Genomic DNA, 25,913 nt, shown 5'->3' on the forward strand with positions numbered 1-25,913 from the left:
ATTCTTTGGGTCAGTACGATTACAGCGAAACCTCATTTATATCATGTTTTTATGTTTTGGCGCTTTTATGCGATAAAATAGATTTTATATAAAATAAATTATTTTGGCATCGCTTTATTCTGAGGACTATAACTTTTTTACTTTTTTGCTGATGATGCTGTATGGTGGCTCGTTTTTTGCGGGACAAGATGACATTTTCAGTGGTACCATGGTTATTTCTATCTGTCTTTTTGATCACGCGTTATTCCACTTTTTGTTCGGTGGTATGATAATAAAGCGTTGTTTTATGCCTCTGTGTTTTTTTTTGTTTTTTTTTGTTTTTTTTTACGGTGATCACTGAAGGGGTTAAATAGTGGGACAATTTCATAGGTCGGGTCGTTACGGACGTGGCGATACTAAATATGTGTACTTTTATTTATTTTTTTTAGACAAAAATGTATTTATTGGAACAATATTTTTTTTTCTTTATTTAGGATTAATTTTTTTTACACTTGTAAATATATACCGTATTTTTCTGACCATAAGACGCACTTTTTTCCTCCAAATTTGAGAGGAAAGTGTGGGTGCGTCTTATGGTAGGGATGTAACGTGGGGAAGGGCAGCAGTGAGTGGGATTGCACTGGGAGGCAGAAAAATGTCCCTGTTGGCTTCAGGAATCAGCACTGGGGAAGCCACATGGTCCCGATCATTAAACTGCAGTGAATATTCATTGGCTGCTTCCCCGCCCACCTGTCAGCTGAGTGGTGAGTCAGGAGCAGCAAATGAATACTCCTTAACAGGGACACACATGGTTTCCCCAGTGCTGGATTCCTGCAGGGAGATCTGTGTGTCCAGGGGAGAAGGAGGCAACAGCAGGGGCCAGAGGGGACAAGATCGCTGCATACCTGCCTGCCGGCTGAGTGCTCCAAAACAATGACCTGTGTGATGTCAGGAGTGGGCGGGCTGGAGCATCACATGGCAGCACAGAGCCCTCCCTCTTCTGATGTCATCACAGGTCCTGCAGACACCACACTACAATCTGCAAGCTTAGTCCTGTGCTGTGGAAAGGCAACAAGAGGGAGCGCTCTGTGGTGTCATGGGATGGGATGCTCCAGCATTTTACCTCACCACAGTGGCTGGCTGCCACAATTAAAAGGTTAGTCACAACAACACACAATAAAGCACTCTGCCACTCCTGTGGTGAACTATAACTCCCAGCATGCCATAGGTTCTGCAGGACATGCTGGGAGTTATAGTTCTCCCAATGGGATCTTAAAGCCGCACACCAGTGTTATTTTTCAGTGCTGGAGTGGTGCTTTAAATATAAGCCCTGTGCCCCCATTCTTATACTCACCATCCAGCGTCTTCATATAGTACTTTAAAGCCACCACACTGGTCCCGCAGCTCCATCTTCTACCCGCAGCTTCCAACATAATAACATACTATTATATATAATAACAGCACATATAATAGTATGTTTATGTTATTAAATATTTTACCACCTTTTTTGCTTCAAATATTTTTTTCCCTATTTTTTCACCTCTAAAACCTGGGTGCGTCTTATAGTCCATTGCGTCTTATAGTCCAAAAAATACGGTATATATTTTTTACTTCTATACATTGCCCCAGGGGGGGACATCACATTATAGTGACAGATCGCTGATCTGACATTTTGCAATGCACTGTGTCATCAGCGACATGGCAGTGCAGGGAGGCTTCCCGGCGCCTGGAAGCCACCTCCATGCAGGACCGGAAGGCCACCATTTCGGATCCGGGCGTGCAGGGAGGAGGTAGGAGACCCTCAGAGCAACGCGATCACATCGCGTTGCTCCGAGGGTCTCAGGGAAGCACGCAGGGAGCCCCCTCCCTGCGCGATGCTTCCCTATGCCGCCAGAATGCTGCTATCATGTTTGATCGCAGTGTTCCGGGGGTTAATGTGCCAGGAGCGGTCTGTGACCGCTCCTGGCACATAGTGGTGGATGTCAGCTGTGATAATCAGCTGACACCCGCCGGCGATCGTCCGCGATACCCCGTGAGCGCGGCTGATCGCATATGACGTACTATCCCATCGAGGGTCAGATAGGCCCAGGTCACCTCAATGGGATAGTACGTCTAAGGTCAGAGAGGGGTTAAGCAAAAAGTTGTGGCTTTCTTGAGGGATTCCTATCAGGGTCAGTTAGGGCGAGTCAATGTGGAGTGGGGGCGCCATTGCGTTTCCCCAAAGGGTGACAACCTCCGCTGGTAAGTAGGGAAGCAGAGAATCATGCTCTCTTCCCCTAGACCTATCTTTCATTACAAATATCTGTAATTAAGACAAGATATGTGAATTTTTGTTTTACCTGACCTTGACTTAATCCTCTCATAGATATGTCTTTATAGAGTGGAGTTTGTTTTTTTTAGAGTTTATTAATAAAAGCTATATTTTAGAGGATCTGTTTCTTCCTCTGGTTTTGTAAAACCTCATACCCTTAGCATACAATGAGGAAATTCTGATCTGAAAAATTGATGAAAATGGTGCAAAAATATGGATTTTTGTGTTACTCACCGTAAAATCCTTTTCTCCAAGACGCTCATTGGGGGACACAGGACTGTGGGTGTATGCTACTGCCGCCAGGAGGCGGACACTAAGTAAACATAAAAAAAGTTCCTCCTCCTCTGTCGTATACACCCTGACACTGGCCGAAGGCGAACCCAGTTTGGTGTAAAAAGCAGTAGAATAACAAAAAAAAAAATCAGCATTAATACAGAAGCAACACGTCTAGAAACAACCCCACCGACTGATAAAGTCAAATAGCAAAAAATAAATATAAAAGGAGCCATCTGGCTAACAGGGAGGGAGCTGTGTCCCCCAATGAGCATCTCGGAGAAAAGGATTTTACGTTGAGTAACACAAAAATCCATATTTCTCCTTCGTCTAATTGGGGGACACAGGACTGTGGGATGTCCTAAAGCAGTGCCTGGGTGGGAAATTGACTCACCTGCATAAATTCTGGGCATCTTCCGTCTATAGATGCGCTACCGATGCCTGAAGAATCCTTCTACCCAGACTTGCATCCGCAGAAGCCAGAGTATGGATATTATAGTGTTTGCAAAAGGTATGCAAACTGGACCAAGTTGCCGCCTTGGAAACCTGTTCTGCCGAAGCCTGGTCCCAAAGCGCCCGGGAAGCTCCCACTGCCCGAGTGGAGTGTACCCTGATACAAGCCGGAACGACCATGCCCTTGATGCGGTGGGCCTGAGTAGTAGATCGTATCCACCTGGCTATGGTTGATCTAGAGGCAGCGAGTCCATATGAGGACAACCAGCAGAGGGCGCCCTCTTATGATCTCGAGCAAGGGAGCTTTCTAGGAAAGTTCCCACGATCTAGGAACAGCCAGCAGAGGGCGCCTCACCGCAAATGAAGCTAAATATAGGTCATTGACCTACTTTACCTTCATTCGCTGGGGTTTTGCAGACATGAGCAGCCTGCATTAGCAAAGCTCGTGTCTGCAAAATATTTTAACCCCTTCAGATGGATCTACATCGTTGGACCTTACAGATTCTCGGAAGGTAAGTATATTGTTGGTTTATTATTTTTTTTTAATTTACAGATCGAGGGTCTTCAGTGAGTGGATTGAGAGTAGAATAAATTAATACAACAACCTTTGTGATTTTTTTCAATAAATTAATTTTTAATAATGTGTGTGTGTGTTTTTTTAACCCTTTACTAGTATTGGATAAATAATGGATAGGTGTCATAATTGACGCCTCTCCATTATTAATTTGGCTTAATGTCACCTTACAATAGCAAGGTGGCATTAACCCTTCATTACCCCATATCCCACCGCTACACGGGAATGGGAAGAGAGTGGCCAAGTGCCAGAATAGGCGCATCTTCCAGGTGTGCCTTTTCTGGGGTGGCTGGGGGCACATGTTTTTAGCCAGGGGGGGGGCCAATAACCATGGACCCTCTCCAGGCTATTAATATCTGCCCTCAGTCACTGGCTTTACCACTCTGGCGGAGAAAATTGCGCGGGAGCCCACGCCAATTTTTTCCGCCATTTAACCCTTTATTTTAATAGCTAGAACGGCCAAATTTTGCACATACACACTACTAAGTAGTGTGGAATATGCAAAAAAAATGGTGATATGAGATGGTTTACTGTATGTAAACCAGGTCTCATATCATGTCGGGTTTAGGAAGGAGAAAGCAAAAGCCAGTAATTGAATTACCGGCTTTTCTCTCTAACAGCGCTGCGTATTCCTCGCAAGTCACACTGCTGGTCCGTGTGTAATCCGTATTTTTGGGGCTTCCATAGACTTTCATTGACGTTTTATTTGCGCAATACGGTGACAAACGCAGCATGCTGCGATTTTCTACGGCCGTAGAAAGCCGTATAATACTGATCAGTTTAATACGGCAGATAGGAGCAGGGGCATAAAGAATAATTGTGCCGTATTTTTTGCGAGTTTTACGGACGTAGTTTCTGCGCTCTTACGTCCGTAAAACTCGCAAGTGTGACGCCAGCCTAATGCTGACATTTTCCTCGCAAGCCCGAAAAGACGGCCCCTTGACAAGGAGGTCGTCTAGATATGGCAAGACGGCTATGCCCTGGGAATGCAGGATGGCCAATACTGCTGCCATGACCTTTGTGAACACCCTGGGAGTGGTGGCCAACGCGAAAGGTAAGGCTGTGAACTGGAAATGTAGGTTGCCTACGGTAAAACGTAGAAATCTTAGATGCGAAGGAAATATGGGGATATGAAGATAGGCATCCTGATTATCTATTGAAGCTAAGAATTCTCCCTTTTCCAAGGGACAGAGCGGAGAGATTCCATTCGGAAATGCCGAATGTTGACAAACCTGTTTAAACATTTCAGGTCCAAAATTGGCCTTAAAGTTCCATCCTTTTTGGGAACTATGAACAGGTTGGAATAGAACCCCTGAAACCTCTCCTCCTTCGAAACGGGATTGATGACTCCGTTGTGCCCAAGGGATTCGATCGTTTTGAGTAAGGCTTGTACACGGGATTCTGAGCTGGGAAGACGGAAGGGAAGAAAACGGCTCAGGGGCGGCTGATAATCTCTATCTTGTACCCTGGGGACACTAGTTCTCCTACCTATCTGTCGGGAACGACAGTGAGCCAGGACTGATGAAACCTGAGTAGACGGCCGTTTACTCTGTTGGTGACGACCGGAGAATGCCTCCAGTCATTTGGCCGAAAACCTATGGGACCTAGATCCCCTTGATCTCGGCAGTTGGGACTGCATTCTTCCCAACTGGTTGGCTCTGTAGGAGATCTGATGATCTCTGTCCTGATTAGGACGACCTTGGCCAATGGGGTTTGACGCTGGGGTCCACCTGGTGTTACGAAAGGGCTTAAACCGAGCCGGAAACTGGCGACTAAACGGCTGTTTGATCTTTTGCTGAGGAAGAAAATTGCTTTTCTCTCCTGTGGTATCAGAAATGAGCTGATCCAGTTTTTCGCCAAATAATCGGCCGCTCTGATAGGGCAGAGTTGTAAGGGATTTTTTGGAGGAAGAATCCGCCCGCCATGTCCTCAACCATAGAGCTCTTCTAATGGAAATTGTGTTTGTGGCCGCCAATGCCACACAGTTTGCTGCATCCAAGGACGCATTAATCAGGTAGCTTCCAGCTAGCGCTATCTGATTTGACATCTCTGTCACCTCTACTGGTAATCCCTATCCTGTAGAGCCCTAGTTAAAGATTCTGACCAGAATATCATGGCCTTAGCTATCCAAGTCGCCGCAAAAGAGGGCGAGAAGGCTGAAACTGAGGCCTCAAAAAATGAACGAGCCAAGCTTTCTATGAGTTAGAAGCCAAAAGTGAAACTGGGGGTTCTACCGAAGGGGATTCTGACCACTTCTTATCGAGCTCAGAGGCGAAAGGGTATCTAGCATTTAGAGCCTTCTGTCCCGAGAAACGCCTGTCCGGCCACTCCCTGTGACGCTGGACTAAGGCTGGTTTCACATTTGCGTTTTTTGCCGCTGCGTTTTAACACAAAAAAAAGCATGCTTTTTCCCCCTATATTTAACATTAAAAACGCATGCTTTTTTTGTTGCAGAAATGCAACATGTAGTAATTTCTAGAGGCGTTTTTTGCCGCAAAAAAATGCATGCTTTTTGTGTGGCAAAAAAAGTATTGCTGTCTATGTAAACGCATCCGTTTAAGCACATGCGTTTGGTTGCGTTTTTTAACGCATGCGTTTCCATAGAAAAAAACAAGTCTACACACTGATAAGCCACCCCCCACCATCAAGGTGATAAAGGGATCCAAACCCTAACCCTAGGGATCCTAACCCTAGGGATCCTAACCCTAGCCATTTCTATTTATAGTGGGTTTTCTAGTTGATTTTTCATGATTGGCAGCTGTCACACACTAAAAACGCTTATTCCCAAAAATATTTTTTGCATTACCACATTTTGAGAGCTACAATTTTTCCATATTTTTGTCCACAGAGTCATGTCACACGCCCTCTGTAGTCCCATTGGCGGTGTCTGGATCTTGATTTTTCTCCTGTGAAATTTCTCATCATGCTTACCAAAAATGCAAACGCAGGAAAAACGCATGTAAGGCTACGTTCACATTAGCGTTTTGCGTGTTTGCGTCGGGCGACGCAGCGGCGACGCATGCGTCCCTATATTTAACATGGGGGACGCATGGACATGCGTTGTGCTGCGTTGTGCAACGCATGCTTTTTTTGCCGCAAGTGTCGGGCGCAGAAAACGCAACAAATTGCATTTTTCTTGCGTCCAAATTTCGGCAAAAAAACGACGCATGCGTTTTTAAGCAAATGTGAAACTAGCCTAAGTCCTCAAATTCAGGGTGAGTGGAAAATACTCTATTAGGCAGCTTGACCCTCTTACACGACACCTTATGACCGGAGGCCAAGGTGGATTCGTCATCTACCCCCAGGGTTTGGTTGACAGCCTCAATGAGGCCGTCTACTGACTCCTGGTAAATCAGGCGCCTCTAAATTGAGGGACCCTTCGGAATCATAGTCCGAACGATGTCCGCTAATGTCTGCTGGTGAGGGTGACCGAGAGACGGAACTCAGGGATGCAGATGCACCCGACGGGCCGGGAGACGCTGTGTGGGTTCCCTTCCCCCACGTCTGCCTAGTTAGAGAGCGGCACTTGCAGGCCGGAGGCTCCTGTGAACCGGAGGTCCTCTCCAAGACAGGCGAACCGCTGTCCCTGGCCCCAGCTGGGGTCTGAAGGGACGCGATTGCCTTCGTTAGGGATGCCATAGATTGTGACAGAGACGACCCATTCTGGGGGAGAAACCACATTTTCTGCTCCTGACACACTGGGCTGAGTCGCAGGGAAAGGCTCCTGAGCACGTTCAGAATCGCAGGCCTCACAGACTATTACTCTGGGCATGCGGAAAAACGGATCGACAGGCCAAACATGCAGTATATAAAACCGTATGGGACTTGGTCTTTCTAGACATGGTAGATCTGCTATAATCGGAACAACTTTTAGATAAGCTGCCGGAACGGAAATTGCAGTTGTCAGGCTGGGGTAGTAGCACTTACCCCAGTCCTGTGTCCCCGGCTGTACTGTGGAACCAGTCACAGGGCGACGCATCAGGTGCTGTTCCCTATAAAGAGAGCGCTCAATTGGTGGGCAGTCCTGCCGGAAATGACGGAGTTTCGGCCCACGGCCTATGGGAGGCTGAAGCCGGGGCTTCAATTTTTCCCCCGACGTCCGTCCAAGGATGAGGGGGTGGAGCCACTGGAAGATGACGCGGCTGAAAGGGGCGGGACTTCCACCCACGGCCTAACACGGCCTGAAGCCGGGGGCTAAATTACCTGGAGTCCGTCCCAGGAAGAAGGGGCGGACCCGAAAGTTGAGCTGGGATCTCGGCTCGCGGCCTGGCGCCGCCAGTAGCCGAGAAACTGCAGCGCCCGCCAAAGAAACGGCCACGGGGCTAGAGAGAGGCCTGCTATCGTCCGAGGAAACGCGCGGTCGTTGGAGCCCTCCCAGCCCCCCACCTCGCAATGGATCTCAGAACTTAAGGTTAGAGGAGGGGGCTGTATAAGGGACCCTGACTCCATCTTCCCTCCAGGGGATGAGGAGAGGGACCGTCCGCCTGTTTGAGCATTGGTGATGCAGTGGGGGCCGCATGGACTGCACATAAGCACCTGTACAGCCTAGGGTTTCGTTACCTTAGGATGGTCAGGGCTGAGTCCGGCTAGTGGTCCCACGTTGCGGGAGAGGATACGTGGAGGCGACACTCCAAGTGCTCGCCCTTTGTTGGTTTGGGGAGATCGGACCCCTTTAAAAAGGGTCCGTCGCCCCTGTCTCGTCTTCATAGTGAGGAGTGTTGTGAATTCTGTGGCTGAATTCACTCCTGTGGTCACAAGTGGTACTGCAGCTTCTGAGCTTCCTCCCTCAGGTGTTCTGGTGAGCTCGTTAACTGCTTCATTACTTAACTCCGCCTGATGCTGCTATCCTTGCTCCTTGTCAATGTTTCAGTGTTGGATCTGAGCTTCTCCTGATTGTTCCTGTGACCTGCTGCTCTGTATAGCTAAGTGCTTTTTGCTTTTTTGTTGCTTTTTTTCTGTCCAGCTTGTCTTTTGTTTTGCTGGAAGCTCTGAGACGCAAAGGGTGTACCGCCGTGCCGTTAGTTCGGCACGGTGGGTTTTTTTTTGCCCCCTTTGCGTGGTTTGCTTTAGGGTTTTTTGTAGACTGCAAAGTTCGCTTTACTGTCCTCGCTCTGTCCTAGAATATCGGGCCCCACTGTGCTGAATCTATTTCATCCCTACGTTTTGTCTTTTCATCTTACTCACAGTCATTATATGTGGGGGGCTGCCTTTTCCTTTGGGGAATTTCTCTGGGGCAAGTCAGGCCTATTTTTCTATCTTCAGGCTAGCTAGTTTCTTAGGCTGTGCCGAGTTGCCTAGGTAGTTGTTAGGCGCAATCCACAGTCGCTTTTAGTTGTGTTTAGGATAGAATCAGGTGTGCAGTCTACAGAGTTTCCACGTCTCAGAGCTCGTTCTTGTATTTTTGGGTATTTGTCAGATCACTGTGTGCGCTCTGATCGCTAAGCACACTGTGTTTCTGGATTGCCTTCATAACACCTGTCATTAGCAAATATAACAGTACAAGGAGCCAAACTAATGATTCTCAATAGAGGGAAAGAAAAAGTTCTGACATCATTTTTTTTTTTTTTCTGCTCTGTGTTCATTTTTTTTTTTCCCCTAGACATTTGGGTGATTCTGGACACAGGTGTGGACATGGATATTCAGGGTCTGTGCTCTTCAATGGATAATCTCGTTATAAATGTACAAAAAATTCAAGATACTATTGATCAGAAATCTATGTTAGAACCAAGAATTCCTATTCCTGATTTGTTTTTTGGAGATAGAACTAAGTTTCTAAGTTTCAAAAATAATTGTAAGCTATTTCTGGCCTTGAAACCTCATTCTTCTGGTAATCCTATTCAACAGGTTTTGATTATTATTTCTTTTTTGCGCGGCGACCCTCAAGACTGGGCATTTTCTCTTGCGCCAGGAGACCCTGCATTGTGTAGTGTCGATGCGTTTTTCCTGGCGCTCGGATTGCTGTACGATGAGCCTAATTCAGTGGATCAGGCTGAGAAAAATTTGCTGGCTTTGTGCCAGGGTCAGGATGATATAGAAGTATATTGTCAGAAATTTAGGAAATGGTCAGTACTCACTCAGTGGAATGAATCTGCGCTGGCAGCTTTGTTCAGAAAGGGTCTCTCTGAGGCTCTTAAGGATGTCATGGTGGGATTTCCTATGCCTGCTGGTTTGAATGAGTCTTTGTCTTTGGCCATTCAGATCGGTCGACGCTTGCGCGAGCGTAAATCTGTGCACCATTTGGCGGTACTGCCTGAGGTTAAACCTGAGCCTATGCAGTGCGATAGGACTATGACTAGAGTTGAACGGCAGGAATACAGACGTCTGAATGGTCTGTGTTTCTACTGTGGTGATTCCACTCATGCTATTTCTGATTGTCCTAAGCGCACTAAGCGGTCCGCTAGGTCTGCCGTCATTGGTACTGTACAGTCCAAATTCCTTCTGTCCATTACCTTGATATGCTCTTTGTCGTCGTTTTCTGTCATGGCGTTTGTGGATTCGGGCGCTGCCCTGAATCTGATGGATTTGGATTATGCTAAACGTTGTGGGTTTTTCTTGGAGCCTTTGCGGTGTCCTATTCCATTGAGAGGAATTGATGCTACACCTTTGGCCAAGAATAAACCTCAATACTGGGCCCAGCTGACCATGTGCATGGCTCCTGCACATCAGGAAGTTATTCGCTTTCTGGTGTTGCATAATCTGCATGATGTGGTCGTGTTGGGGTTGCCATGGCTACAAACCCATAATCCAGTATTGGATTGGAATTCCATGTCGGTATCCAGCTGGGGTTGTCAGGGGGTACATGGTGATGTTCCATTTTTGTCGATTTCGTCATCCACCCCTTCTGAGGTCCCAGAGTTCTTGTCTGATTATCAGGATGTATTTGAAGAGCCCAAGTCCGATGCTCTACCTCCGCATAGGGATTGTGATTGTGCTATCAATTTGATTCCTGGTAGTAAATTCCCTAAAGGTCGATTATTTAATTTATCCGTGCCCGAACACGCCGCTATGCGCAGTTATGTGAAGGAATCCCTGGAGAAGGGACATATTCGCCCATCGTCATCACCACTGGGAGCAGGGTTCTTCTTTGTAGCCAAGAAGGATGGTTCGCTGAGACCGTGTATTGATTACCGCCTTCTTAATAAGATCACTGTTAAATTTCAGTATCCCTTGCCCTTGTTATCTGACTTGTTTGCTCGGATTAAGGGGGCTAGTTGGTTCACTAAGATAGATCTTCGTGGTGCGTATAATCTGGTGAGAATCAGGCAAGGAGATGAATGGAAAACTGCATTCAATACGCCCGAGGGTCATTTTGAGTATCTAGTGATGCCGTTCGGACTTGCCAATGCTCCATCTGTGTTTCAGTCTTTTATGCATGACATCTTCCGTGAGTATCTGGATAAATTCCTGATTGTTTACTTGGATGACATTTTGATCTTCTCAGATGATTGGGAGTCTCATGTGAAGCAGGTCAGAATGGTTTTTCAGGTCCTGCGTGCTAACTCTTTGTTTGTGAAGGGATCAAAGTGTCTCTTCGGTGTGCAGAAAGTTTCATTTTTGGGGTTCATCTTTACCCCTTCTACTATCGAGATGGATCCAGTTAAGGTCCAAGCCATCCAGGATTGGATTCAGCCGACATCTCTGAAAAGTCTGCAAAAGTTCCTGGGCTTTGCTAATTTTTATCGTCGCTTCATCTGTAATTTTTCTAGCATTGCCAAACCATTGACCGATTTGACCAAGAAGGGTGCTGATTTGGTTAATTGGTCTTCTGCTGCTGTGGAAGCTTTTCAGGAGTTGAAGCGTCGTTTTTGTTCTGCCCCTGTGTTGTGTCAGCCAGATGTTTCTCTTCCGTTCCAGGTCGAGGTTGATGCTTCTGAGATTGGAGCAGGGGCGGTTTTGTCACAGAGAGGTTCTGATTGCTCAGTGATGAAACCATGTGCTTTCTTTTCCAGGAAGTTTTCGCCCGCTGAGCGTAATTATGATGTGGGCAATCGAGAGTTGCTGGCCATGAAGTGGGCATTCGAGGAGTGGCGTCATTGGCTTGAAGGAGCTAAGCATCGCGTGGTGGTATTGACTGATCATAAGAACTTGACTTATCTCGAGTCTGCCAAGCGCTTGAATCCTAGACAGGCCCGTTGGTCGTTATTTTTTGCCCGCTTCGACTTTGTGATTTCGTACCTTCCGGGCTCTAAAAATGTGAAGGCGGATGCTCTGTCTAGGAGTTTTGTGCCCGACTCTCCGGGTTTATCTGAGCCAGCGGGTATCCTCAAGGAAGGAGTCATTGTGTCTGCCATCTCCCCTGATTTGCGGCGGGTGCTGCAAAAATTTCAGGCGAATAAACCTGATCGTTGTCCAGCAGAGAAACTGTTCGTCCCTGATAGGTGGACTAATAAACTTATCTCTGAACTTCATTGTTCGGTGTTGGCTGGTCATCCTGGAATCTTTGGTACCAGAGAGTTAGTGGCTAGATCCTTCTGGTGGCCATCTCTGTCACGGGATGTACGTACTTTTGTGCAGTCCTGTGGGATTTGTGCTAGGGCTAAGCCCTGCTGTTCTCGTGCCAGTGGGTTGCTTTTGCCCTTGCCGGTCCCAAAGAGGCCTTGGACACATATTTCGATGGATTTCATTTCTGACCTTCCCGTTTCTCAAAAGATGTCAGTCATTTGGGTGGTCTGTGATCGCTTTTCTAAAATGGTCCATCTGGTGCCCTTGGTTAAATTGCCTTCCTCTTCTGATTTGGTGCCTTTGTTCTTCCAGCATGTGGTTCGTTTGCATGGCATTCCTGAGAATATTGTTTCTGACAGAGGTTCCCAGTTTGTTTCAAGGTTTTGGCGAGCCTTTTGTGGTAGGATGGGCATTGACCTATCTTTTTCCTCGGCTTTCCATCCTCAGACTAATGGCCAGACCGAACGAACCAATCAGACCTTGGAAACATATCTGAGATGTTTTGTTTCTGCAGACCAGGATGATTGGGTGTCCTTTTTGCCGTTGGCTGAGTTCGCCCTTAATAATCGGGCCAGCTCGGCTACCTTGGTTTCTCCATTTTTTTGCAATTCTGGGTTCCATCCTCGTTTCTCTTCAGGACAGGTTGAGTCTTCGGACTGTCCTGGGGTGGATTCTGTGGTGGATAGGTTGCAGCAGATCTGGACTCAGGTAGTGGACAATTTGATCTTGTCCCAGGAGAAAGCTCAACTTTTCGCTAATCGCAGACGCCGTGTGGGTCCCCGACTTCGTGTTGGGGATCTGGTTTGGTTATCTTCTCGTCATATTCCTATGAAGGTTTCCTCTCCTAAATTTAAACCTCGTTTTATTGGTCCGTATAGGATTTCTGAGGTTCTCAATCCTGTGTCTTTTCGTTTGACCCTCCCAGACTCCTTTTCCATACATAATGTATTCCATAGGTCGTTGTTGCGGAGATACGTGGCACCTATGGTTCCATCTGTTGAGCCTCCTGCCCCGGTTTTGGTGGAGGGGGAATTGGAGTATATTGTGGAGAAGATTTTGGATTCTCGTGTTTCTAGACGGAAACTCCAGTATCTGGTTAAATGGAAGGGTTATGCTCAGGAAGATAATTCCTGGGTCTTTGCCTCTGATGTCCATGCTCCCGATCTTGTTCGTGCCTTTCATGCGGCTCATCCTGGTCGGCCTGGGGGCTCTGGTGAGGGTTCGGTGACCCCTCCTCAAGGGGGGGGTACTGTTGTGAATTCTGTGGCTGAATTCACTCCTGTGGTCACAAGTGGTACTGCAGCTTCTGAGCTTCCTCCCTCAGGTGTTCTGGTGAGCTCGTTAACTGCTTCATTACTTAACTCCGCCTGATGCTGCTATCCTTGCTCCTTGTCAATGTTTCAGTGTTGGATCTGAGCTTCTCCTGATTGTTCCTGTGACCTGCTGCTCTGTATAGCTAAGTGCTTTTTGCTTTTTTGTTGCTTTTTTTCTGTCCAGCTTGTCTTTTGTTTTGCTGGAAGCTCTGAGACGCAAAGGGTGTACCGCCGTGCCGTTAGTTCGGCACGGTGGGTTTTTTTTTGCCCCCTTTGCGTGGTTTGCTTTAGGGGTTTTTGTAGACTGCAAAGTTCGCTTTACTGTCCTCGCTCTGTCCTAGAATATCGGGCCCCACTTTGCTGAATCTATTTCATCCCTACGTTTTGTCTTTTCATCTTACTCACAGTCATTATATGTGGGGGGCTGCCTTTTCCTTTGGGGAATTTCTCTGGGGCAAGTCAGGCCTATTTTTCTATCTTCAGGCTAGCTAGTTTCTTAGGCTGTGCCGAGTTGCCTAGGTAGTTGTTAGGCGCAATCCACAGTCGCTTTTAGTTGTGTTTAGGATAGGATCAGGTGTGCAGTCTACAGAGTTTCCACGTCTCAGAGCTCGTTCTTGTATTTTTGGGTATTTGTCAGATCACTGTGTGCGCTCTGATCGCTAAGCACACTGTGTTTCTGGATTGCCTTCATAACACCTGTCATTAGCAAACATAACAGAGGAGTAAAATATATGGGCGGTCTGGAAACCAGACTTGTGCCTCCTTAGACACTAAGCATGAACTGGGTTCGCCTTTGGCCAATGTCAGGGTGTATATGACGAAGGAGGAGCTAAACTTTTTTTTATGTTTACTTAGTGTCAGCCTCCTGGCGGCAGTAGCATACACCCATAGTCCTGTGTCCCCCAATGAGACGAAGGAGAAAAAGAGGTCTAAAAGTACAGAAATACAGGTATGCTTTACCATTAGACAAGACTATTTTCTACAGTTAGACATTATTAATAACAATGTATTTACGGTACACAGCATGACATGTAATTTTCAGGTAATTTCAGAGCTATTTTCACATTACTCTATAAGGGAAAAAAATAGCAACAACTTTTATGATGGCTAATAAAACCGATCATCACATCTCCTGGGGTGGCAAAAGGTGGCTACTTTGAAGAACCTAGAATATAAGACATAATTTCAGTTGGTTCACACTTTTTTGTTAAAGGCAACCTGTGACCCCGAAAATCGCGGGTGAGGTAAGCCGGCATCAGGGGCTTATCTACAGCATTCTGTAATGCTGTAGATAAGCCCCCGATGTTACCTGAAAGAGGAGAAAAAGACGTTAGATTATACTCACCCAGGGGCGGTCCCGCTGCTGGTCCGGTCGGATGGGTGTCTCTGGTCCGCTGCGGCGCCTCCCATCTTCATTCCAAGACGTCCTCTTCTGATCTTCAGCCACGGCTTCGGCGCAGGCGTACTTTGTGTGCCCTGTTGAGGGCAGAGCAAAGTACTGCAGTGCACAGGCGCCGGGCCTCTCTGACCTTTCCAGCGCCTGCGCACTGTAGATAAGCCCCTGATGCCGGTGGGCTTACCTCACCCGCGATTTTCGGGGTGACAGGTTCCCTTTAAGTATATAATTCCACATGTGTTAATTCATAGTTTTGATGTCTTCAGTGTGAATGTACAATTTTCATAGTCATGAAAATACAGAAAAATCTTTAAATGAGAAGGTGTGTCCAAACTTTTGGTCTGTACTGTATGCTCTGCAAAAGACTGGAAATGTTCAGGAACGGAGGCTGGGGGCGATAGTGGTCATGATAAATGTATGTATGATCAGCGATAAATAAATATTATATATATATATATATATATATATATAATATATATATATATATATATACACACACACACACACACACACTGTATATTAGAATATATGATATGATCAGCTTTATTGTGGCCCTTTTCTTTAAAGGTAGGAGGAAATGCACTTAATGCAAATTTAACAGTTTGCTTTAAAAGAAACAAGGCTTGTCTTGAACTCCTGCAGTGGTTGTTTAAATACAACTTTTACCTACTAAAATGTTTGATTGTTTTTTCGTCTGAAAAATCCTAAAGAAGTAAATAAATAGACTTAACTTGTGCCACAACTGTGCTGATGGGGCGTTAGCCCCCTGTGCTGTTTCTAAATTCCTAGCACAGTAACCATGACATTATCAAAGTAGTGGAGAAAAGAAGGTGGTGGGGGGATAAGAGGAAGGTGATTTTTACAAATTACAACAGCCTCGTTCCTCAATCCTTACTGGGTCATCCTGCCGAGTGATTTCTGGAGGATTAGTCTGAGTAAGGCATTGCAAAGGAATTCTTCTCCTCATAAGGAAGCGTGTTGAAAAGGATATGTTAACCTCGCACCCGCACCGAGGAGGGGAGGTTCAGTGCATGTGTTTATAGTAAGAGGTCTGACTAAAGACCTCCACAGTCATCCTTGCATTCCACACACCCAAGATGGACGGCCAGCAACCCTACAGGTTCATCCACAATATTTCTTGAGTTATTAGAAGTAAATCTTTAACGATCATACATATCCATCTATCATACATCTGTGTGTCCATCTATCATACATCGATCGGTCTCATGTATAGCAAAACAAAAGTTATGGCGGTACTCCAGGAGATTAAAAAAGGTGGATTTATTAACCCAAAACGAGTTGTTTCAGCTGCAGCAATGCAACGTTTATCAAGCATACAAACAAAAAGATGCAGGCAATGACTTCTGGAGATATTCCTGAGGCCATGCCTACTTTCAATATAATGCCAGAAGATCTAAAGCATCCAATACTGACCATCAACCTTGTCCCTAGTGCACATAGATTCTTCGTTAATTTTAGGTTAGGGACCATTTTTCTGAAATTGTTCCACAATTTCTAAACTTAGTTGATTACATATATGTGAACCTCTCACCACCTTTGCTTCTGAGAGACTCTGCCTCTCTACCATGCTCCTTTTATACACAGTTGTGTTCCTTAAAAATTTACCTTCCATCTGTTTTTCATTAGTACCTCTTAATTTTTCCAGCCTTTTATTAACCCCTGTCCCAACATTTTTGAGATGTGTTGCTACCATCAATTTCTAAGGTTGGGTTCACAATTGCATTCGGGGGCTTTGCGTAAGGCTGCGTACGTCCTCCGCTAAGCCCCGCATACTTCTGCATCTATCCTGCGTACCCATCTTTAACATTGGGTACGCAGGACATGCGGATGCGTTGTTTCACACGCCCGCTGACCACACAGGAACACAACTTGCGTTTTGTGCGGACGGCAGGCACGTCAAAACGACGAATCCACATACATCCGCATGTCCTGCGTACCCAATGTTAAAAATAAGTACGCAGGACGCATGCAGAAGTATGCGGAAGTAGGCGGGGCTTAGCAGAGGACGTACGCAGCAAATGTGAACCCAGCCTTAATGAGTTATTTTTTTCAAATCTGTGATGGATGTTCTGCAGTGAGAAAATATGGCTATATGAGATATACAAATCATTGCATTCTTCACATTTTACACAGTGTCCTAAGTTTCTTGGAATTGGGGTTGTATAATACAGATATATTCATGTACAATACATCCATTTGTCTCTCGCAGCGAATATTTTTTGTGCTTTATCGAATTTGATCCATAGTTTACAGACACTATTTCGCATACTTCTCAAAATCTCTTGGATAAACGATAGAAATATGGACATTTTTGGAATTATTTGCATGCCAGCACCATGATGTTGCTGTTAGCCGAGACAGCACCTCATACTTATGAAGTACTAGCTGACCTAATAAGTCTTAGGCAGAGAACTTCATCATTCTGTTCCTATATACAAACTCAGGGAGTATTTAAAAAAAAAAAAAAAAAAAGCCACAATATATACCGATCGTATCCTCTTCACTGAGCTTTTATTAACTGTCTTTGGTGAATGGGTCTCAGACATCAGAGATCACTCCTAAACGTTTGTTATGAGGGCTTCCATGGGTAAGAAATGCATATATATATATATATATATATATATATATATATATATATATATATATATATATATATATATATATATATATATATATATATAACTTAAAGGGGAATGTATGATATCCCCTCCTTACATGTAAAGCACCATGGAATAAATGGCGCTATAACAATAATAATAATAATAATAAATTATCTTATTAATCCATATCACAGTGATGACACATCATTTTTTTACTAATCTGTTTTTATACTATTGTGGTAGATTATTTTATTCTATTTTCTGTACATGATTATAAGGCGTCCGTCTTGCTTAAGCTGTTGCTACGGCAGTTACATGGACCATAAACTAGTCTGGAGAGGTTTGTGGACCGCAATAAGGGAGTGTTGTGGGCATACTCTGTGGTCTCTGCAGAGATCATTGTACAGGGAGGGGAAGGAGGTGAGCCAAGACCATCACCTATTGTGAATTATGGATCCAGTGTTACCTCTATTTAGATGTCATCTTTCATTGTAATCCTGCCTGTGATAACATGTCTGCTGAAAAGTGATTTGAACGGAACAGGAAATGCCATATCTATTACTAGGCAATGATTCCAGGATGCACGGAGTGAAAGCCACCAAGATCAATGAAATTTGCATCTCAATAACACGGTGGAGAGGGGCTTTCAAAATGATTACAGAGTAAAAAAAAAAAAAAAAAAGTTTGCAAATTTTACTAGTAACAAAAAAAAATGGTTTAGAGCGAGAGGCAGGGTTTCTTGTGGACCAAATGATGTGCTCTAAAAAGCTTTTCTGTAAATGTCAGTGACAGACAGCCATTATACCAAAAGACTATGCTCACTGGAAAGAAAAATAAAAGTTGCAGAAAAATGATAAATATATTTCCCACACTTTACTCGAATGAACTGTGATTTACAAGTGGAAATTACGTCTTACTAAGGGTGGGTGCACACTGCATATCCTGCAGCTGTTACACGACCACGGATCGGGTACATGTTTGCCCATCGAAGTAGGAATCCTTTTACTCATGAACAAACATACTCATAAATGTAAAATAATTTACAGGCCTCTTCAGGAGTGTTCCATAAAAATAATGGTGACAGTGATAAGTGACGTGACATATTTCACTAGATTGTGGTTACAATTGGGGCGAAAACTTGATGGTGTATGGACAAATTTTTGTGATTTTCTACCATTCAGAAGACGCAATATCATAAAAAACAGATCCAACATATTTCCAAAGTAAATTATTACATATTCTGATTGGCATATACTGCGGATTGTACATTTGTAGCAGTCAGAGACCTCAGGTTGGGTCAAATTACCTTTTAAATATTTTTCAGCTTACCTTGGAGATGTGAAGATCTGCAATCAGCAGCATGTGCTTTCTCCATGATGGACAAGATCTTTTCTTCTAGATCCGAACGTAGTGTAGACATTTCAGCAGACAAACCCGGTGATGGCTCAGATAAGTGTTCTTTATTCACAGGCTTCATATTTACCATTGGGGGGAAAGTTAGAGAGGGATTAGACTTTTCATGTCAAACTGTAAAGAACTGTATACATCAAAAGATAATAACCCAACAGGTTAAGAACCTGCAGTAAAATTTCCTCCACTGACTTCAATTACAAAAAAAATCCTCAAAACTGAAATTGCGTATAAATAAAAAAATGTTTCTTACATGTGCGTCTACAGTTTTCTATGGAAGCATATGGAAAAAAAGATGAACTCTACCCCAAAAAATATCCAATTACCAGTATTTGGTATAGTAGTATAGTACAGAGCTAGCAAGCAAGTATATTACTATTGAATGCAAACTAATGGACCAACTCCCATTGTGTAAAGTAAATTCTGGCTCTGCATAACTCAAAGGTTTTTGTAAATATTTTTTTTCAGCCCATAGTTTTCCAAAACGTTGCTCCAGATGACTGCTTACAGCCTTTAGTGGAAAAACCACAACTACAGCGCACTTTACCACTGCATCCAATCACTTGGCTCAGTGCCTCTGCCAGAGTAGATGCCATGAAGAACCAAATCCAGGGATTAGTTGCAGTGGTCACATAACTGCTGCAGCCTGTAAAAAAAAAAAAGGAAAATTACAGGCAGTAGCAGGGGAGAGCCGGCGTTGGAGCAGAGGTCACTGATTAAACCTCTGTTTTACACTTTTAACACTAGAAACCTGTGGTTAAAAAAAGATTACGAGAGGCCCCTTTAAAGTCTTTTGAAATATGTGGATCCTTTTAATTTTTACAGAGCGCTGTAGTGGGATATCAATAACAGAAATAGAGATGCCCAAGACTACAGGTTGCTGTCTACACCAGCCACAATCAGTAAATGAGGCTGTGCTACAATTGTAAATCAGTTTGTGTCGAATCATAGGCGGACAAGGAACTGTGAGAAATCAAGTGTCCTCTGGCTGCCCTGCTCACGTTACAGCCACTCATAACGAGAGTTTTTCCAGAAACACCATATTAAAGAATTACTTGTGGAGAAATTTGCTAAAATACTTTACCACGAAGATGATCATATTATTTCAGCACTTCCAAAGGAATAACAGGATTTATCATACATGTAAGAGATGTACAGTGGGAGATGAGAAAACTATTACTAAGCAACTAAGATCTATGAAATGTACAATTACTATATCACACATACCACATCTATTAAAGATAATCTGTCAGCAGGTTTTTGCTATGTAATGCTATATCTCGATATATAACTATCAAAATAAAGGAACACACTTTGGCATGCAAACATGAAATTTGAATGGCATTACGGCTCTACAAAATAGGAAAAATTGAGAATACTTTGCCCATAAATTGGCTAATTCATGTGTACTCGGCAGCCACGAAAAGTCCAGCAGCCACATCAGTAGTCCGTGAACTGAAGACCTCCTCCATCCTGCTTGGGTCCTCTGCGTCTCTTCCATTAGTAGGCCCATAGCAATGTCATGAGGTCAATCCGGGCCTGCTTATCAGAGGCAGCGCCAGGTATCTAAACAGAAAAGAGGTGGTCTGCAGAGCTCATCTGCCAGATACGGACTACTGACGGGGCTGCTGGACCGGAGTCCAGAAAATCAATTCATCTCTACTGCCCAGGTAATACAAGGACGACTCGCTCCATTTTGGCTCACAGAGTCCAAAGACTCTAAAAGGCCACATGATAGAAGCTGCTTTCATACTTCCAAAATGATCAGGGCTGCCAACATTTTTTGGGGGGATAAACAAAAAAAATCAAATAAATCGGGAAAACTATTCTAAAATCATAAAAAGTATGTAAATTTGACAATATATGACTGTAGGTGAGAATACTAATATGAAGGCACGAGAACTAGCATTTACTGTAAAATTATAAAAACTTTAATCATTACCTGGACAAGATCCTTCAACATAAAAAAAAAAAAAAAAAATCCACAACATTTTTTTTATTTTTTTTAACCCCTTCATGACCCAGCCTATTGTGACCTTAAAGACCTTGCCGTTTTTTGCAATTCTGACCAGTGTCCCTTTATGAGGTAATAACTCAGGAAAGCTTCAACGGATCCTAGCGGTTCTGAGATTGTTTTTTCGTGACATATTGGGCTTCATGTTAGTGGTAAATTTAGGTCAATAAATTCTGCGTTTATTTGTGATAAAAACGGAAATTTGGCGAAAATTTTGAAAATTTCGCAATTTTCACATTTTGAATTTTTATTCTGTTAAACCAGAGAGATATGTGCCACAAAATAGTTAATAAATAACATTTCCCACATGTTTACTTTACATCAGCACAATTTTGGAAACAAATTTTTTTTTTGTTAGGAAGTTATAAGGGTTAAAATTTGACCAGCGATTTCTCATTTTTACAACGAAATTTACAAAACCATTTTTTTTAGGGACCACCTCACATTTGAAGTCAGTTTGAGGGGTCTATATGGCTGAAAATACCCAAAAGTGACACCATTCTAAAAACTGCACCCCTCAAGGTACTCAAAACCACATTCAAGAAGTTTATTAACCCTTCAGGTGCTTCACAGCAGCAGAAGCAACATGGAAGGAAAAAATGAACATTTAACTTTTTAGTCACAAAAATTATCTTTTAGCAACAATTTTTTTATTTTCCCAATGGTAAAAGGAGAAACTGAACCACGAAAGTTGTTGTCCAATTTGTCCTGAGTACGCTGATACCTCATATGTGTGGGTAAACCACTGTTTGGGCGCACGGCAGGGCTTGGAAGGGAAGGAGCGCCATTTGACTTTTTGAATCAAAAATTGGCTCCACTCTTTAGCGGACACCATGTCAAGTTTGGAGAGCCCCCGTGTGCCTAAAAATTGGAGCTCCCCCACAAGTGACCCCATTTTGGAAACTAGACGCCCCAAGGAACTTATCTAGATGCATAGTGAGCACTTTGAACCCCCAGGTGCTTCACAAATTGATCCGTAAAAATGAAAAAGTACTTTTTTTCACAAAAAAATTCTTTTAGCCTCAATTTTTTCATTTTCACATGGGCAACAGGATAAAATGGATCCTAAAATGTGTTGGGCAATTTCTCCTGAGTACACCAATACCTCACATGTGGGGGTAAACCACTGTTTGGGCACATGGTAAGGCTCGGAAGGGAAGGAGCGCCATTTGACTTTTTGAATTAAAAATTAGTGTTGAGCATTCCGATACCGCAAGTATCGGGTATCGGCCGATATTTGCGGTATCGGAATTCCGATACCGAATTCCGATACTTCCCGCGTATCGGATACCGGAATCGGAAGTTCCCAGAATTCAAATTGAACGCAGCAGCCAATGAGGAATGAATGAAAGTGTGGGCACATCCTGTTTAGCATGGTGGGCATGTAAGTACTGGCAAGGCTGGGATTGGCTGCTGAAATGATGTCACTCTGCACTATAAAAAAGCGCTGCCGCCATTTTGCGCTCACTCTGCTGTGATTTCAGTTAGGGACAGGACGCTGTGTTCTAACTGAGGGCCAGTTGAGCTTGCTAATTGCTTTATTTTCCTTTCCAAAGGCTAATTTAGCAAAACGCTGTGTGTTCTTCACTGTTCACCTTGCTCTTGCCTTGCAGCGCTGTTTTAACAGCGTTCTGCAAGGTCTCTGTGTGTGTGTGTGTGTGTGCAGCTCACTCTGTAGTCTGTGTGCAGCCATATACCCGGTTGTATTCAGCTCAGGGGGGGTTCACACTGCCTCACACAGTTGTTCTTTTTTGCTCTTAGTGCAGCCTGCTGCACATTTTTTCTCAAATTTCCTATTAGTGTTTTTCCACCAGTCTCCAGCTCTATTGTGGAAAAACACTACATAGGATAACCTAGAGGGGGGTTTTTGGGCCTTGCAGCGCCGTTTACGGCTGTCTGCACGGTCTCCGTGTGAGCCCAGCTCGCCCTGTAGTCTGTGTGCAGCCATAGCCGGTTGGATTCAGCTCAGGGTTCGTTACTGGCTCATACCTTGAGAAAAATTTTCCTTTTTTTCAAATAGTGCAGCCTGTTTAAAATTTGAAAAAAAAAAATTCCTATTAGTGTCTTTCCACTCGTATCCAGCTAAATAGTGGAAAAACACTATATAGGATAACCTAGAGGAGGGTTTTTTGGCCTTGCAGCGCCGTTTACGGCTGTCTGCACGGTCTCCGTGTGAGCCCAGCTCGCCCTGTAGTCTGTGTGCAGCCATAGCCGGTTGGATTCAGCTCAGGGTTCGTTACTGGCTCATACCTTGCGAAAAATTTTCCTTTTTTTTTCAAATAGTGCAGCCTGTTTAAAATTTGAAAAAAAAAAATCCTATAAGTGTCTTTCCACTCGTATCCAGCTAAATAGTGGAAAAACACTATATAGGATAACCTAGAGGAGGGTTTTTTGGCCTTGCAGCGCCGTTTACGGCTGTCTGCACGGTCTCCGTGTGAGCCCAGCTCGCCCTGTAGTCTGTGTGCAGCCATAGCCGGTTGGATTCAGCTCAGGGTTCGTTACTGGCTCATACCTTGAGAAAAATTTTCCTTTTTTTCAAATAGTGCAGCCTGTTTAAAATTTGAAAAAAAAAAAATTCCTATTAGTGTCTTTCCACCAGTCTCCAGCTCAATTGTGGAAAAACACTACATAGGATAACCTAGAGGGTTTTTTGGGGCCTTGCAGCGCCGTTTACGGCTGTCTGCACGGTCTCTGTGTGAGCGCAGCTCGCCCTGTAGTCTGTGTGCAGCCATAGCCGGTTGGATTCAGCTCAGGGTGCGTTACTGCCTCATACCTTGAAAAACAATTTCCTTTTTTTCAAATAGTGCAGCCAGTTTAAAATTTGAAAAAAAAAATTCCTATTAGTGTCTTTCCACTTGTATCCAGCTAAATAGTGGAAAAACACTATATAGGATAACCTAGAGGAGGGTTTTTTGGCCTTGCAGCGCCGTTTACGGCTGTCTGCACGGTCTCCGTGTGATTTAAACTAGCTCTGTAGCCCGATCTGCACCAAAAAAAAAGTTAAGTTCACCAAACACAACTTAACACTTGTGTAGGCCACATTTGAAAAATAATAAAGTTTAGTCCACAATTTACAACATTAGTGTTTCTTACACCTGTTAGGAGGAGCATTACAGGAATAAGCACACTAAGGCCTTAGTACTTTTCTGCTTATCTTTATCTGTCAACCAAGATGAAGAGGGCAGGGAGTAAGGCACGTGGGCGTGGGCGCGGAGCAGGGAGAGGAGCAGGGAGAGGACGTGGTGATTCTGTGCCTGCTGCGGGCGCCGGTGACTCGTCGTCACTCAGTTTCAGCAGGGAACAGTCCTTCATGCGCAGCTTTGTCGGAGAGCGCCGTGCACCGCTGCTGCGTGAAGACCAAATTGAAGCCGTTGTCGGGTGGATGGCAGCTAACGCCTCGGCATCGACTTCAGTTAGTGCCACATCCTCTCAGGCACAGAGCACTGGAGAGCAGCCATCTGTCTCTTCACCACCTGCCAAATTGGCCAGGCAGTCAGAGAGCCCAGGACAGGAGCCGTCTCTACTTCTGTTCTCTGAATCTCTTGGCTTGGAAACAGGGGGCCAGCCAAGCAGCATTGGAGAAATGGAAGAAGAGGCAGTGTGCAGTGATGCCCAACACCTTTTTCTCTCTGACTCTGAAGAGGCAGGTGGGCCAGTGCCTCCGGTGACCACAGCGCAGTACGCATCTGATGATGAAACTCAGGTGCCGCTTTCTCGTGCGTACTGTGCTGCTGAGACTACCCAGGAGGAGCAGTTGGTGGCAGAGGGTAGTGGAGATGATGAGGTCCTTGACCCATCGTGGCGTGAGGAACAGGAAGGTGGTGGGAGCAGCTCAGAGGAAGAGCTTCCTCTTACGGGCCAAAGAGGGAGAGGGAGGGGGAAGACTGCGGAGCCTGTAGCCTCCACTTTGGCACCCATTAGGAGCCTGTCTCTTTCCAAAGCCAAAAAGGGCGCTCCCAAGACTTGCAGTGCCTGGTCCTTTTTTGACACAGTTGCAGATGACATTTGTTTTGTCAAATGCAAGCTGTGTCATCATAAAGTAAAAAGAGGGAAAAATGTCAGCAACCTCAATACCACAAATATGTGGAAACATGTGCGGACCAGGCACGCGGTGGAGTTACAGAAACACACTGAAGATGTAGGCCAACCAACAGTGGCAGCTACCACCTCTTCAGCTCGTGTTGCCTCTTCCTCCAGCTCACGCACAGCTGGTTTGGCTTCCTCCCAGAGACCTTGTGTAATTCCACCCACAGCACCACCTTCCCAGTCATCCTCACACTCCCAGTCTACTCTACAGCCATCGGTAGTACAGGCATGGGAGAAAAGGCGGGCATTCTCGGCCAACCACCCCCGAGCACAGGCTCTGAATGCAGGCATTGCCAAACTGTTGTCCCTGGAAATGCTCTCGTTCAGGCTGGTGGAGACTGACAGCTTCCGTGACTTGATGGCATTGGCAGTCCCACAGTACAAGGTGCCCAGCCGCTTTTACTTCAGCAGGCAGGCTGTCCCTGCCCTGCACAGGCATGTTGAGGCAAACATAAAACATGCGCTACTGAACGCCGTCAGTAGCAAGGTCCACCTCACCACCGATGCGTGGACCAGTCAGCATGGACAGGGGCGATATGTTTCCCTCACTGCCCATTGGGTTAATGTTGTTGAGCCAGGTACAGATCGTGCGAGTGGCGCAGGACGTGTCCTGCCCACTCCAAGGATTGCAGGAATCCAGTCTGTACGCATCGACTCCTCCTCTTACACCAGTTCCTCTGATTCCTCTCTGCAGGATCCGTCACAGTCCACCCCCACATGGACCCGTGAATGTTTACCTATGACCGACATGAGCACAGCCGTGGCCAAACGTCAGCAGGCCGTCTTGAAACTAGTTTCATTGGGGCATCGAAGCCACACAGCGCAGGAGCTCTGGAATGCCATAAAGCAGGAGAGCGATGTGTGGTTACTGCCATCGAATCTCCAGCCAGGCATGGTAGTGTGTGACAATGGCCGAAATCTGGTGGCAGCTTTGGCCCTTGGCAACCTCACTCACATCCCATGTCTGGCACATGTGCTCAATTTGGTTGTGCAGAGTTTTCTGAGGGACTATCCGGATCTTGATGCCCTGCTGCACAAGGT

General features: G+C 45.0%; 1 protein-coding gene across 4 annotated transcripts in view; it reads right to left on the minus strand.

The window, feature by feature from the left end:
• LOC138662585 (golgin subfamily A member 4-like) overlaps nt 1–25,913 on the minus strand; it is a 268,158-nt gene that overhangs the window by 106,388 nt on the left and 135,857 nt on the right. For all 4 annotated transcript variants that reach the window (XR_011318036.1, XM_069748392.1, XM_069748393.1 and 1 more), the window contains one exon: nt 18,692–18,833. Coding sequence is in view for 3 of the 4 variants with exons in the window: in XM_069748392.1 (XP_069604493.1) it covers nt 18,692–18,833 (142 nt within the window). In the remaining variant the exon portion in view is untranslated. The remainder of the gene's footprint in view (nt 1–18,691; nt 18,834–25,913) is intronic.

This window comes from Ranitomeya imitator, chromosome 2 (genome assembly GCF_032444005.1).
Source record: "Ranitomeya imitator isolate aRanImi1 chromosome 2, aRanImi1.pri, whole genome shotgun sequence".
NCBI classification, from domain to species: Eukaryota; Metazoa; Chordata; class Amphibia; order Anura; family Dendrobatidae; genus Ranitomeya; species Ranitomeya imitator.